Raw genomic sequence first — 13,686 nt, forward strand, 5'->3', positions numbered from 1 at the left:
CTGATTAACCTTAGTGCTAAATCATTGATGGTGTTGATGTGAGCCATGACCAGCCTTTCAAAAAACATTTCACCGCTACCGATGTGAGTGCTCTGGGGCGATGGTCATGTAGGCCTTCTGGGCACAGGGACTATGGTGGTCTGCTTGAAACATGTATGTATTATAGACTGGGTTAGGGAGAGGTTGAAAATGTCAGTGATAACACTTGCCAGTTTGTCAGCGCATGCTCTGAGTCTGCGTCCTGGTAATCCGTCTGGCCCTGCGTCCTTGTGAATGTTAGATGTTAGATGCTGTTCTTCCACTAATCTCATTGCAACTCCTCTCCAAGTCTCCGACCACTACCTTGTATCCTTTTCCCTCTCGCTCTCATCAAAAACTTCTCACTCTGCCCCTACTCGGATGGTATTGCGCCGTCCCAACCTTCGCTCTCTCTCTCCTGCTACTCTCTCCTCTTCCATCCTATCATCTCTTCCCTCTGCTCAAACCTTCTCCAACCTATCTCCTGATTTTGCCTCCTCAACCCTCCTCTCCTCCCTCTCTGCATCCTTTGATTTTCTCTGTCCCCTATCCTCCAGGCCGGCTTGGTCCTCCCCTCCTGCTCCGTGGCTCGACGACTCACTGCGAGCTCACAGAACAGAGCTCCGGGCAGCCGAGCGGAAATGGAGGAAAACTCGCCTCCCTGCGGACCTCGCATCCTTTCACTCCCTCCTCTCTACATTTTCCTCTTCTGTATCTGCTGCTAAAGCCACTTTCTACCACTCTAAATTCCAAGCATCTGCCTCTAACCCTAGGAAGCTTTTTGCTACCTTCTCCTCCCTCCTGAATCCTCCTCCCCCTCCCCCCCCTCCTCCCTCACTGCGGATGACTTCATCAACCATTTTGAAAAGAAGGTTGACGACATCCGATCCTCGTTTGCTAAGTCAAGCGACACCGCTGGTCCTGCTCACACTGCCCTACCCTGTGCTTTGACCTCTTTCTCCCCTCTCTCTCCAGATGAAATCTCGCGTCTTGTGACGGCCGGCCGCCCAACAACCTGCCCACTTGACCCTATCCCCTCCTCTCTTCTCCAGACCATTTCCGGAGACCTTCTCCCCTACCTCACCTCGCTCATCAACTCATCCTTGACCGCTGGCTACGTCCCTTCCGTCTTCAAGAGAGCGAGAATTGCACCCCTTCTGAAAAAACCTACACTCGATCCCTCCGATGTCAACAACTACAGACCAGTATCCCTTCTTTCTTTTCTCTCCAAAACTCTTGAACGTGCCGTCCTTGGCCAGCTCTCCTGCTATCTCTCTCAGAACGACCTTCTTGATCCTAATCAGTCAGGTTTCAAGACTGGGCATTCAACTGAGACTGCTCTTCTCTGTGTCACGGAGGCTCTCCGCACTGCTAAAGCTAACTCTCTCTCCTCTGCTCTCATCCTTCTAGACCTATCTGCTGCCTTTGATACTGTGAACCATCAGATCCTCCTCTCCACCCTCTCCGAGCTGGGCATCTCCGGCGCGGCCCACGCTTGGATTGCGTCCTACCTGACAGGTCGCTCCTACCAGGTGGCGTGGCGAGAATCTGTCTCCGCACCACGTGCTCTCACCACTGGTGTCCCCCAGGGCTCTGTTCTAGGCCCTCTCCTATTCTCGCTATACACCAAGTCACTTGGCTCTGTCATATCCTCACACGGTCTCTCCTATCATTGCTATGCAGACGACACACAATTAATCTTCTCCTTTCCCCCTTCTGACAACCAGGTGGCGAATCGCATCTCTGCATGTCTGGCAGACATATCAGTGTGGATGACGGATCACCACCTCAAGCTGAACCTCGGAAAGACGGAGCTGCTCTTCCTCCCGGGGAAGGACTGCCCGTTCCATGATCTCGCCATCACGGTTGACAACTCCCTTGTGTCCTCCTCCCAGAGTGCTAAGAACCTTGGCGTGATCCTGGACAACACCCTGTCGTTCTCCACTAACATCAAGGCGGTGACCCGATCCTGTAGGTTCATGCTCTACAACATTCGCAGAGTACGACCCTGCCTCACACAGGAAGCGGCGCAGGTCCTAATCCAGGCACTTGTCATCTCCCGTCTGGATTACTGCAACTCGCTGTTGGCTGGGCTCCCTGCCTGTGCCATCAAACCCCTACAACTCATCCAGAACGCCGCAGCCCGTCTGGTGTTCAACCTTCCCAAGTTCTCTCACGTCACCCCGCTCCTCCGCTCTCTCCACTGGCTTCCAGTTGAAGCTCGCATCCGCTACAAGACCATGGTGCTTGCCTACGGAGCTGTGAGGGGAACGGCACCTCCGTACCTTCAGGCTCTGATCAGGCCCTACACCCAAACAAGGGCACTGCGTTCATCCACCTCTGGCCTGCTCGCCTCCCTACCTCTGAGGAAGCTCAGTTCCCGCTCAGCCCAGTCAAAACTGTTCGCCGCTCTGGCACCCCAATGGTGGAACAAGCTCCCTCACGATGCCAGGACAGCGGAGCCAATCACCACCTTCCGGAGACACCTGAAACCCCACCTCTTTAAGGAATACCTGGGATAGGATAAAGTAATCCTTCTAACCCCCCCTCCCCTTTAAAAGATTTAGATGCACTATTGTAAAGTGGTTGTCCTACTGGATATTATAGGTGAATGCACCAATTTGTAAGTCGCTCTGGATAAGAGCGTCTGCTAAATGACTTAAATGTAAATGTAAATGTAAATGTTAACCAGTTAAAAGGTCTTACTCACATCGGCTATGGAGAGCGTGATCACACAGTCGTCTGGAACAGCTGGTGCTCCCATGCATGGTTCAGTGTTGCTTGCCTCGAAGCGAGCATAGAAGGCATTTAGCTTGTGTGTGTGCCCTGCCCCTACAATGGACTAACCTTCTCCCAGTGTCATCTTACCCCCACCTAGGGAGCCACAGTAACAGCACCTCCCTGCCCCTGTCCCATGGGGAGATGGTCAGGCTGGACGAGGGCCGTTTCCCCGCCCTAGAACTCAACAACAGACGCCTGTCAGTCAAGAACTCCTTCTGCCGCAAGAACGGCATCTACACACGGTCAGTAACACACATACACATGCGCGCACGCACACACACACACACACACACACACAGTCAATTCACACACACACACACAGATGATTTCTGCATGACGTCTATTTGTTGTTGTAGTCTACTCTCTTCTAAAGCTCAAATAGTTCTAAAGCATTATGCTGTTTCACAGTAAACCATCTATTCTGAGGGTCATGTTTCACAGTAAACCATCTATTCTGAGGGTCATGTTTCACAGTAAACCATCTATTCTGAGGGTCATGTTTCACAGTAAACCATCTATTCTGAGGGTCATGTTTCACAGTAAACCATCTATTCTGAGGGTCATGTTTCACAGTAAACCATCTATTATGAGGGTCATGTTTCACAGTAAACCATCTATTCTGAGGGTCATGTTTCACAGTAAACCATCTATTATGAGGGTCATGTTTCACAGTAAACCATCTACTCTGAGGGTTATGTTTCACAGTAAACCATCTATTATGAGGGTCATGTTTCACAGTAAACCATCTACTCTGAGGGTCATGTTTCACAGTAAACCATCTATTCTGAGGGTCATGTTTCACAGTAAACCATCTATTATGAGGGTCATGTTTGACAGTAAACCATCTATTATGAGGGTCATGTTTCACAGTAAACCATCTATTCTGAGGGTCATGTTTTTATTTTATTTAACTAGGCAAGTCAGTTAAGAACAAATTCTTATTTTCAATGACGGCCTAGGAACAGTGGGTTAACTGCCTTGTTCAGGGACAGAACGACAGATTTTTACATTGTCAGCTCAGGGATTTGATCTTGCAACATTTCAGTTACTGGCCCAACGCTCTAACTACTAGGCTACCAAATGGCCCCATGTTTCACAATAAACCATCTATTCTGAGGGTCATGGCTGAGATTAAACCATCTATTCTGAGGCTGAGTCATGGCTAAGATTAGGCTCACATTCTGAGGGTTCAAGGCTGAGATTATAGCTCTCATTCTGAGGGGTCATGGCTGAGATAATAGCTCTCATTCTGAGGGGGCATGGCTGAGATTATAGCTCTCATTCTGAGGGGGCATGGCTGAGATTATAGCTCTCATTCTGAGGGGGCATGGCTGAGATTATAGCTCTCATTCTGAGGGGGCATGGCTGAGATTATAGCTCTCATTCTGAGGGTTCATGGCTGAGATTAAACCATCTATTCTGAGGCTGAGTCATGGCTAAGATTAGGCTCTCATTTTGAGGGTTCAAGGCTGAGATAATAGCTCTCATTCTGAGGGGTCATGGCTGAGATTAAAGCTCACATTCTGAGGGGTCATGGCTGAGATTAAAGCTCTCATTCTGAGGGGTCATGGCTGAGATAATAGCTCTCATTCTGAGGAGGCATGGCTGAGATTAAAGCTCTCATTCTGAGGGGTCATGGCTGAGATAATAGCTCTCATTCTGAGGGGTCATGGCTGAGAGATTAGCTCTCATTCTGAGGGATCATGGCTGAGAGATTAGCTCTCATTCTGAGGGGTCATGGCTGAGATAATAGCTCTCATTCTGAGGGGTCATGGCTGAGATTATAGCTCTCATTCTGAGGGGTCATGGCTGAGATTATAGCTCTCATTCTGAGGGGTCATGGCTGAGATAATAGCTCTCATTCTGAGGGGTCATGGCTGAGATTAAAGCTCTCATTCTGAGGGGGCATGGCTGAGATTAAAGCTCTCATTCTGAGGGGTCATGGCTGAGATTATAGCTCTCATTCTGAGGGGTCATGGCTGAGATTAAAGCTCACATGCTCAGTGCATACTTATTGATTAGGAAGAAGATTAATCAGGAGATCAACTGCAGGTGAAACATGCCTCTTTATCTTCAGACAATAACAACCACAGGATGGATGGAGTGATGGATTAGCTGTTATACAGTCTAATGAACCAATTATACATACAGCATCAGCTCCATCATGGGTTATGTTCTGTTGTGCTTTCTCTCTCTGATCTGTGTGGAAGGACTGAGGTGTCTGTATTGAAGCACAGGCAGGGAGAGAGGTGGGGGAGGAAGGAGAGGGGTGTAAGGCAGGGGGAGAGAGGAGGGGAGGAAGGAGAAAGGGTAGAGCAGGAGGAGAGAGGAAGGAGAAAGGGTAGGGCAGCAAGAGGGGGAGGAAGGAGAAGGGGGTAATGCAGGGGGAGAGAGGAGGGGAGGAAGGAGAGTGGGTAGAGCAGGGGAGAGAGGAGGAAGGAGGGGGGGGTAAGGCAGGGGGAGAGAGGAGGAAGGAGAGGGGCGAAGGGAGGGGGAGAGAGGAGGAAGGAGACGGGGGTAAGGCAGGGGGAGAGAGGAGGAAGGAGAGTGAGGTAAGGCAGGGGGAGAGAGGAGGAAGGAGAGGGGGGTAAGACAGGGGGAGAGAGGAGGAAGGAGAGGGAGGTAAGGCAAGGGAGAGAGAAGGAAGGAGAGGGGCGAAAGGAGGGGGAGAGAGGAGGAAGGAGACGGGGGTAAGGCAGGGGGAGAGAGGAGGAAGGAGAGGGGGGTAAGACAGGGGGAGAGAGGAAGAAGGAGAGGGAGGTAAGGCAAGGGAGAGAGGAGGAAGGAGAGGGGGTAAGGCAGACTGATCACCGGACACAAACCCCTTTAAAGATTATCCTCATGGAAGACTTCTCTCTCTGTTGATTAGGTCTGAACTCAATGAATAGACAGATAGATCCAGGGCCAGGGCCTTTGGGTTGCTTTTCATGGCCAATGACTGGGGTAACTAACCGTGTTCACTGTTCACATATTACAAAGTTATTTCAGGAGTGCAGGTCAAGGAAAATGACCCTTTCCTTCTAGGGGCCCCTCAGTCATCAAGAACATAAAATAAAGCAGAAAAACATCTGTTAGGTCATTGATTTTCTCCATCGTAATGTATGTTCTGTTGAAGGCCAGGTGAGATCTGTGGAGATGTTTACTGTAGTCTGTTCTGTTGAAGGCCAGGATGAGGTCTGAGATGTTTACTGTAGTCTGTTCTGTTGAAGTCCAGGATGAGGTCTGAGATGTTTACTGTAGTCTGTTCTGTTGAAGGCCAGGTGAGGTCTGAGATGTTTACTGTAGTCTGTTCTGTTGAAGGCCAGGATGAGGTCTGAGATGTTTACTGTAGTCTATTCTGTTGAAGGCCAGGATGAGGTCTGAGATGTTTACTGTAGTCTGTTCTGATGAAGGCCAGGATGAGGTCTGAGATGTTTACTGTAGTCTGTTCTGTTGAAGGCCAGGATGAGGTCTGAGATGTTTACTGTAGTCTGTTCTGTTGAAGGCCAGGATGAGGTCTGAGATGTTTACTGTAGTCTGTTCTGTTGAAGTCCAGGATGAGGTCTGAGATGTTTACTGTAGTCTGTTCTGTTGAAGGCCAGGATGAGGTCTGAGATGTTTACTGTAGTCTGTTCTGTTGAAGGCCAGGATGAGGTCTGAGATGTTTACTGTAGTCTGTTCTGTTGAAGGCCAGGATGAGGTCTGAGGTGTTTACTGTAGTCTGTTCTGTTGAAGGCCAGGATGAGGTCTGAGATGTTTACTGTAGTCTGTTCTGTTGAAGGCCAGGATGAGGTCTGAGATGTTTACAGTAGTCTGTTCTGTTGAAGGCCAGGATGAGGTCTGAGATGTTTACTGTAGTCTGTTCTGTTGAAGGCCAGGTGAGGTCTGAGATGTTTACTGTAGTCTGTTCTGTTGAAGGCCAGGATGAGGTCTGAGATGTTTACTGTAGTCTGTTCTGTTGAAGGCCAGGTGAGGTCTGAGATGTTTACTGTAGTCTGTTCTGTTGAAGGCCAGGATGAGGTCTGAGATGTTTACTGTAGTCTGTTCTGTTGAAGGCCAGGTGAGGTCTGAGATGTTTACTGTAGTCTGTTCTGTTGAAGGCCAGGATGAGGTCTGAGATGTTTACTGTAGTCTGTTCTGTTGAAGGCCAGGTGAGGTCTGAGATGTTTACTGTAGTCTGTTCTGTTGAAGGCCAGGATGAGGTCTGAGATGTTTACTGTAGTCTGTTCTGTTGAAGGCCAGGATGAGGTCTGAGATGTTTACTGTAGGGCTTGTATCTCTGAAGGTCTAGACCACGCTCCCTCTCTATCTATCTTTATCTCTTTATTTCTCTCTCTACATTTCTCTTTCCGTCTCTCTCGCTCCCTCACATCAGTAGTTTACATCCGTGGGCTTAACGTCGGAGACGTGCTGCAACAGCTCAAAGAAAATAGGTTTGTGAGGTCAATCTGTACAAAATACTAATGAAGTACAGAAACCAGCCATTGTCTTTATATGAGATTAGAATCATTTGAACATGGTGGAAAAGAGGTGAGCCTGACACGGCTTGTACCGCAGAGCCATTTAAACCACATTAAACTGATGACGGCTCTGTCTCCAGTGCTATCTTTCACGTACCAGGTTACAAGGGGACCTTTACATAGGCCACATGAAATGGCTAAATCATTGAGATTGGCTAAGGTGTTTGGAAGACATTACATAACAGTGTAGTCTATGAAAGGGTTAAGGCAACAAAAGGATTTGGGCTAATGTGGAGGACATGAGGAGGAGGGAAGTTGTGATGAAGGAGCAACTTAAAATTCAGAGTCGATAGTAAAGAGAGAGTTTAAATAATTGATCAGTACTGCCTAGCCATTTCCTCATTCCTCCCCTCCTGCCTTCCCCCATCACTTCTACTCCTCTCTCCCTCTCTACCTCCTTCCTTCCATCCCATCCTCCACCCTCACCCCACCCTCTCCCTCTCAGGGCAGCCGGTCGTTAACGAAGCTGCACCCGACTGGAGCACTTCAGAGAGAAGGGAGGCAGGATGCAGCACTGGTTCCTTTGATCCCCGTCCCGGGCCTCCTCAGTCAGGAAGAGACCAGCACTGTCCCCACCCCCTCCCCGACCTCCAGCCATCTAACACATTCCTCCATAATGGCCCAGTAGAACCATACCACAGGTTGTTTACCCCAGCTCTGATAGGCCCAGTAGAACCATACCACATGTTGTTTACCCCAGCTCTGATAGGCCCAGTAGAACCATACCACATGTTGTTTACCCCAGCTCTGATAGGCCCAGTAGAACCATACCACAGGTTGTTTACCCCAGCTCTGATAGGCCCAGTAGAACCATACCACAGGTTGTTTACCCCAGCTCTAATAGGCCCAGTAGAACCATACCACAGGTTGTTTATTTTTACTAGGTTGGGGGAGTGCCAAGATGGATGCGTGGGGGCTTCAAAACAGCGCTCCAGTGTTTCATCTACTGTATATATGTCATTGGATGCATCCAAATGGCACCCTATTCCCTATATAGTGCACTACTTTTTACCATAGGCTCTGGTCTAAAGTTGTGCACTATATAGGGACTATAAGGAACATAGGGTGCCATGTGCACTAAGAACTCTCACAGAGCTGCTCCATGTGTCTCAGAGGAGATCTGTGCCAAGAGGACCAGAGGAGCAGGGTCTGTCCTGACCAATAATAACTGGCCTTTGTCTGACGCTGTGACAAACACTCAACAGAACACAAGCAGAAGGAAGCCTGTTGAATGTCAAGGCAGCAGCGTTGTGTTGACCTCTTATATAAAGTGTAACTTGACACTCAACAGAACACAAGCAGAAGGAAGCCTGTTGAATGTCAAGGCAGCAGCGTTGTGTTGACCTCTTATATAAAGTGTAACTTGACACTCAACAGAACACAAGCAGAAGGAAGCCTGTTGAATGTTAAGGCAGCAGCGTTGTGTTGACCTCTTATATAAAGTGTAACTTGACATGCACATAGAATGTCAATGAGGAACCGGAGGGAGGCTGGTCTTGGCTGCTTGAGTTCCTACTACAGACTTTGTAGGCTGTCCTCAAGACTGACTGACTGACTGACTGACTGACTGACTGACTGACAGACAGACAGAGAGACTGGCAGAGAGATTGACTGACTGACTGACTGACAGAGAGACTGGCAGAGAGACAGACTGACAGCGAGACTGACTGACTGACTGCACTGACAGACTGTCTGGCTGACTGACTACACTGACAGACTGGCTGGCTGGCTAGCTAGCTGACTGACTGGCTGACTGGCTGACTAAGAGACTGCACTGAGGAAACAAACAACAATACATTATGGAAAACAGCCAACAGGCCGAGCCAATCAACTTAATGGAAAGGGAGAACTTGGAGTTCTATGAGCAGCAAGCTTGAATAGTGCAGAAGACATTCTGTAGTCTACATGACTGAGGATGGTCACTGAATGTTTTCTATTCAGGACACTAACAAAGTGACTTAAAGAACTGTCATGGTCACTGGGCTATGCTGTCAAACTCACGATGTGTTTGACTTTCCAACTGTTAGATAAGACTGTAACAGAGAAACAATACCAAGTTGTCTAACACTTAAAATTGACCTTGAATTTCTCTCTCTCTGTATTTGTCTTTCTTTCTCTCTTTCCCTCTCCCCCTTTCTCTTTCCCCCCTCCTCTCTCCCCCTCCTCTCTCCAGGTCTCCCCCGAGGCCCAGTCCAGGCAGTCTACACTACTCTGATGAAGATGTTAGTACCAAGTATAACGATCTGATCCCTGCAGAGAACAGCAGCCTGACTGAGAAGCCCTCTGAGATATCAGACTCACAGGTACAGTTACTGTAGATTACAGCAGCCTGATTGAGAAGCCCTCTGAGATATCAGACTCACAGGTACAGTTACTGTAGATTACAGCAGCCTGACTGAGAAGCCCTCTGAGATATCAGACTCACAGATACAGTTACTGTAGATTACAGCAGCCTGACTGAGAAGCCCTCTGAGATATCAGACTCACAGGTACAGTTACTGTAGATTACAGCAGCCTGACTGAGAAGCCCTCTGAGATATCAGACTCACAGGTACAGTTACTGTAGACTACAGGTACAGTTACTGTAGACTACAGGTACAGTTACTGTAGACTACAGTACAGTTACTGTAGTCGACAAGTTCAGTTACTGTAGTCGACAGGTACAGTTACTGTAGCCTATAGGTACAGTTACTGTAGATTACAGCAGCCTCACTGAGAAGCCCTCTGAGATATCAGACTCAGAGGTACAGTTACTGTAGACTACAGGTACAGTTACTGTAGACGACAGGTACAGTTACTGTAGACGACAGGTACAGTTACTGTAGGCAACAGGTACAGTTACTGTAGACGACAGGTACAGTTACTGTAGACTACAGGTACAGTTACTGTAGACTACAGGTACAGTTACTGTAGACTACAGTACAGTTACTGTAGTCGACAGGTTCAGTTACTGTAGACGACAGGTACAGTTACTGTAGACGACAGGTACAGTTACTGTAGACGACAGGTACAGCACATAAACCCATCATGAGCTGAATTCTGTCAGAGTTTAGCGATCACTGAGAGCTGTAATGTCTTTAACTATTGTCATGTCTTGTTATATCCTCACCCTCTCACCTTCATGTAGAATTGGTGAGAACCAATACATTGTTAGTAGGAGGGGTCAGTTTCAAGTGAGAACCAATACATTGTTAGTAGGAGGGGTCAGTTTCAAGTGAGAACCAATACATTGTCAGTAGGAGGGGGCAGTTTCAAGTGAGAACCAATACATTGTCAGTACGAGGAGTCAGTTTCAAGTGAGAACCAGTACTTTGTCAGTACGAGGGGTCAGTTTCAAGTGAGAACCAATACATTGTCAGTATGCGGGGTCAGTTTCAAGTGAGAACCAATACATTGTCAGTATGAGGGGTCAGTTTCAAGTGAGAACCAGTACTTTGTCAGTACGAGGAGTCAGTTTCAAGTGAGAACCAATACATTGTCAGTATGAGGGGTCAGTTTCAAGTGAGAACCAGTACTTTGTCAGTATGAGGGGTCAGTTTCAAGTGAGAACCAGTACTTTGTCAGTACGAGGAGTCAGTTTCAAGTGAGAACCAATACATTGTCAGTATGAGGGGTCAGTTTCAAGTGAGAACCAATATATTGTCAGTACGAGGGGTCAGTTTCAAGTGCGTCACCACCAACTAGAATGGCCTGTTATTGACATAAGATAGCTGACATGACTGACATTTCTCCCTCCCACTCTGAGTTTCGTATTTATCATTATGTCTCTCTGTCTCTCTCCCCGTTTTTCTCTTTCTCTCCCCCCTCTCTATCCCCCCTCTCTCTCTCTCTCTCTCTCTTTTTATGAGTTATTATTTATCCCATGGGAAGGAAGGATTGGTCTGATTCTCATGTCTCAACCCCTCTTGTCCTGTCATGGCTTCAGTACCAGTTCATTCTCAGACTCAAACAGGAAATGTCTTGTTAATCTGGGGTACTGGACGTGTCAGTGTGTAGCAGACTGAGTTTTGCACTTTTAGGACTATACTGTTGGTTCCATTGCACCTGTTAAGCTCAATCATATAGAGCTCAAGCAAGAATAAGGAACAAAATACAATGAGAACCCAGGTGTAGCATGTAGAATAGTGAAACAGACTGTTCAGGGACATTGAGAAGGTTCAATAGTAACATGCTGTAAAGCAATACATCCTTCTAATTGGCTCCTTTGTGCACAGCAATCATGATGTCACATATGTAAGCACATTGTACGATCAGGTCAAACAAAAACATTTCAAGTTAAACTTGTTCTATCTTACCAAAGAACAACAGATCTAAATGTGTGTGTGTGTGTGTGTGTCATCCTATCCCCTGTACCCTCAGCAGTATCAATGGTCTATCAGCTAGACAGACAGATGTTGTAGTTTCCAGCAGGAAAGAGACAGTTCATTTATTTGTCTTAGTGTCAGGTAAACAGTGACTGCCATGCAGGGGAGTAGAATAACAGTAGTTTGGGGCTCCTGGGAGAGAGAGCAGTGTTTATTCAGAGTTGGGTTGAACAATGTTGTGACTGTGCTGTACAGGTAGCTGCAAACACAGACAGCCAGGGTGTTGGAAGACAGATGTTACCGTTGACAGAGTCCCATACCCTCCCCTCTCTCCCCAACGTTCCCACTCTTCCCAGCGTAACCCCTCTCTTCTCAGCATTCTCACTCTCTTCCCAGTGTTCTCTCTCTTCCCAGCATTCTCCATCTCTTTCCAGCATTCTCCCAGCGTTCTCCCTCTCTTCCCAGCGTTCTCCCTCTCTTCCCAGCGTTCTCCCTCTCTTCCCAGCGTTCTCCCTCTCTTCCCAGCGTTCTCCCAGCGTTCTCCCTCTCTTCCCAGCGTTCTCCCTCTCTTCCCAGCGTTCTCCCTCTCTTCCCAGCGTTCTCCCAGCGTTCTCCCTCTCTTCCCAGCGTTCTCCCTCTCTTCCCAGCGTTCTCCCACTCTTCCCAGCGTTCTCCCTCTCTTCCCAGCGTTCTCCCTCTCTTCCTAGCGTTCTCCCTCTCTTCCCAGCGTTCTCCCTCTCTTCCCAGCGTTCTCCCTCTCTTCCCAGCGTTCTCCCTCTCTTCCCAGCGTTCTCCCAGCGTTCTCCCTCTCTTCCCAGCGTTCTCCCAGCGTTCTCCCTCTCTTCCCAGCGTTCTCCCTCTCTTCCCAGCGTTCTCCCTCTCTTCCCAGCGTTCTCCCTCTCTTCCCAGCGTTCTCCCTCTCTTCCCAGCGTTCTCCCAGCGTTCTCCCTTTCTTCCCAGCGTTCTCCCTCTCTTCCCAGCGTTCTCCCTCTCTTCCCAGCGTTCTCCCTCTCTTCATAGCGTTCTCCCAGCGTTCTCCCACTCTTCCCAGCGTAACCCCTCTCTTCCCAGCGTTCTCCCTCTCTTCCCAGCGTTCTCCCTCTCTTCCCAGCGTTCTCCCTCTCTTCCCAGCGTTCTCCCTCTCTTCCCAGTGTTCTCCCAGCGTTCTCCCTCTCTTCCCAGCGTTCTCCCTCTCTTCCCAGCGTTCTCCCTCTCTTCCCAGCGTTCTCCCTCTCTTCCCAGCGTTTTCCCTCTCTTCCCAGCGTTCTCCCAGCGTTCTCCCTCTCTTCCCAGCGTTCTCCCTCTCTTCTCAGCAGATGTAATAAAGTTCAGTGGCTTGGAAGACATTTTGCTCCGTCTGGAACGGAGCGAATGAAATGGCATCAAACAGATGGAAACCATTCCACTCATTCCGCTCCAGCCATTACCAAGAGCCCATCCTCCCTAATTGAGGTGCCACCATCCTCCTGTGAGAGTTGTATTGTTCTCTGTCCATCTATAGGACACTCTTGTTTACACGTATCAGATCGGTGCTCCTCAGGGCTTTGGGTGAGGTCCTGCTGTCTGTTAGCTGTCTGTTAGCTGTGTGTTAGCTGTCTGTTAGCTGTCTGTTAGCTGTGTGTTAGCTGTCTGTTAGCTGTGTGTTAGCTGTGTGTTAGCTGTCTGTTAGCTGTCTGTCACCTGTGTGTTAGCTGCTGGGAGACAGATCCCAGATAGTAGTAGGTCCTGCTGTATGTTAGCTGTCTGTTAGCTGTGTGTTAGCTGTGTGTTAGCTGTGTGTTAACTGTCTGTTAGCTGTATGTTAGCTGTCTGTTAGCTGTGTGTTAGCTGTCTGTTAGCTGTGTGTTAACTGTCTGTTAGCTGTGTGTTAGCTGTCTGTTAGCTGTCTGTTAGCTGTCTGTTAGCTGTCTGTCACCTGTGTGTTAGCTGTGTGTTAGCTGTCTGTTAGCTGTCTGTCACCTGTGTGTTAGCTGCTGGGAGACAGATCCCAGATAGTAGTAGGTCCTGCTGTATGTTAGCTGTCTGTTAGCTGTGTGTTAGCTGTGTGTTAGCTGTGTGTTAGCTGCCGGTTAGCTGTCTGTTAG

At 48.5% G+C, this 13,686-nt stretch overlaps 1 protein-coding gene across 3 annotated transcripts in view; it reads left to right on the plus strand.

The window, feature by feature from the left end:
• The window catches only part of LOC115171889 (protein sidekick-2), a 346,069-nt gene that overhangs the window by 329,576 nt on the left and 2,807 nt on the right, over positions 1 to 13,686 (plus strand). For 2 of the 3 annotated variants that reach the window (XM_029729082.1, XM_029729085.1), the window contains 2 exons: positions 2,876 to 3,041; positions 9,472 to 9,601. In XM_029729082.1, the coding sequence (XP_029584942.1) occupies positions 2,876 to 3,041; positions 9,472 to 9,601 (296 nt within the window). The remainder of the gene's footprint in view (positions 1 to 2,875; positions 3,042 to 9,471; positions 9,602 to 13,686) is intronic. The other variant, XM_029729084.1, reaches the window with a different exon arrangement.

The sequence above is a fragment of the Salmo trutta genome, chromosome 32, assembly GCF_901001165.1.
Source record: "Salmo trutta chromosome 32, fSalTru1.1, whole genome shotgun sequence".
NCBI lineage: Eukaryota > Metazoa > Chordata > Actinopteri > Salmoniformes > Salmonidae > Salmo > Salmo trutta.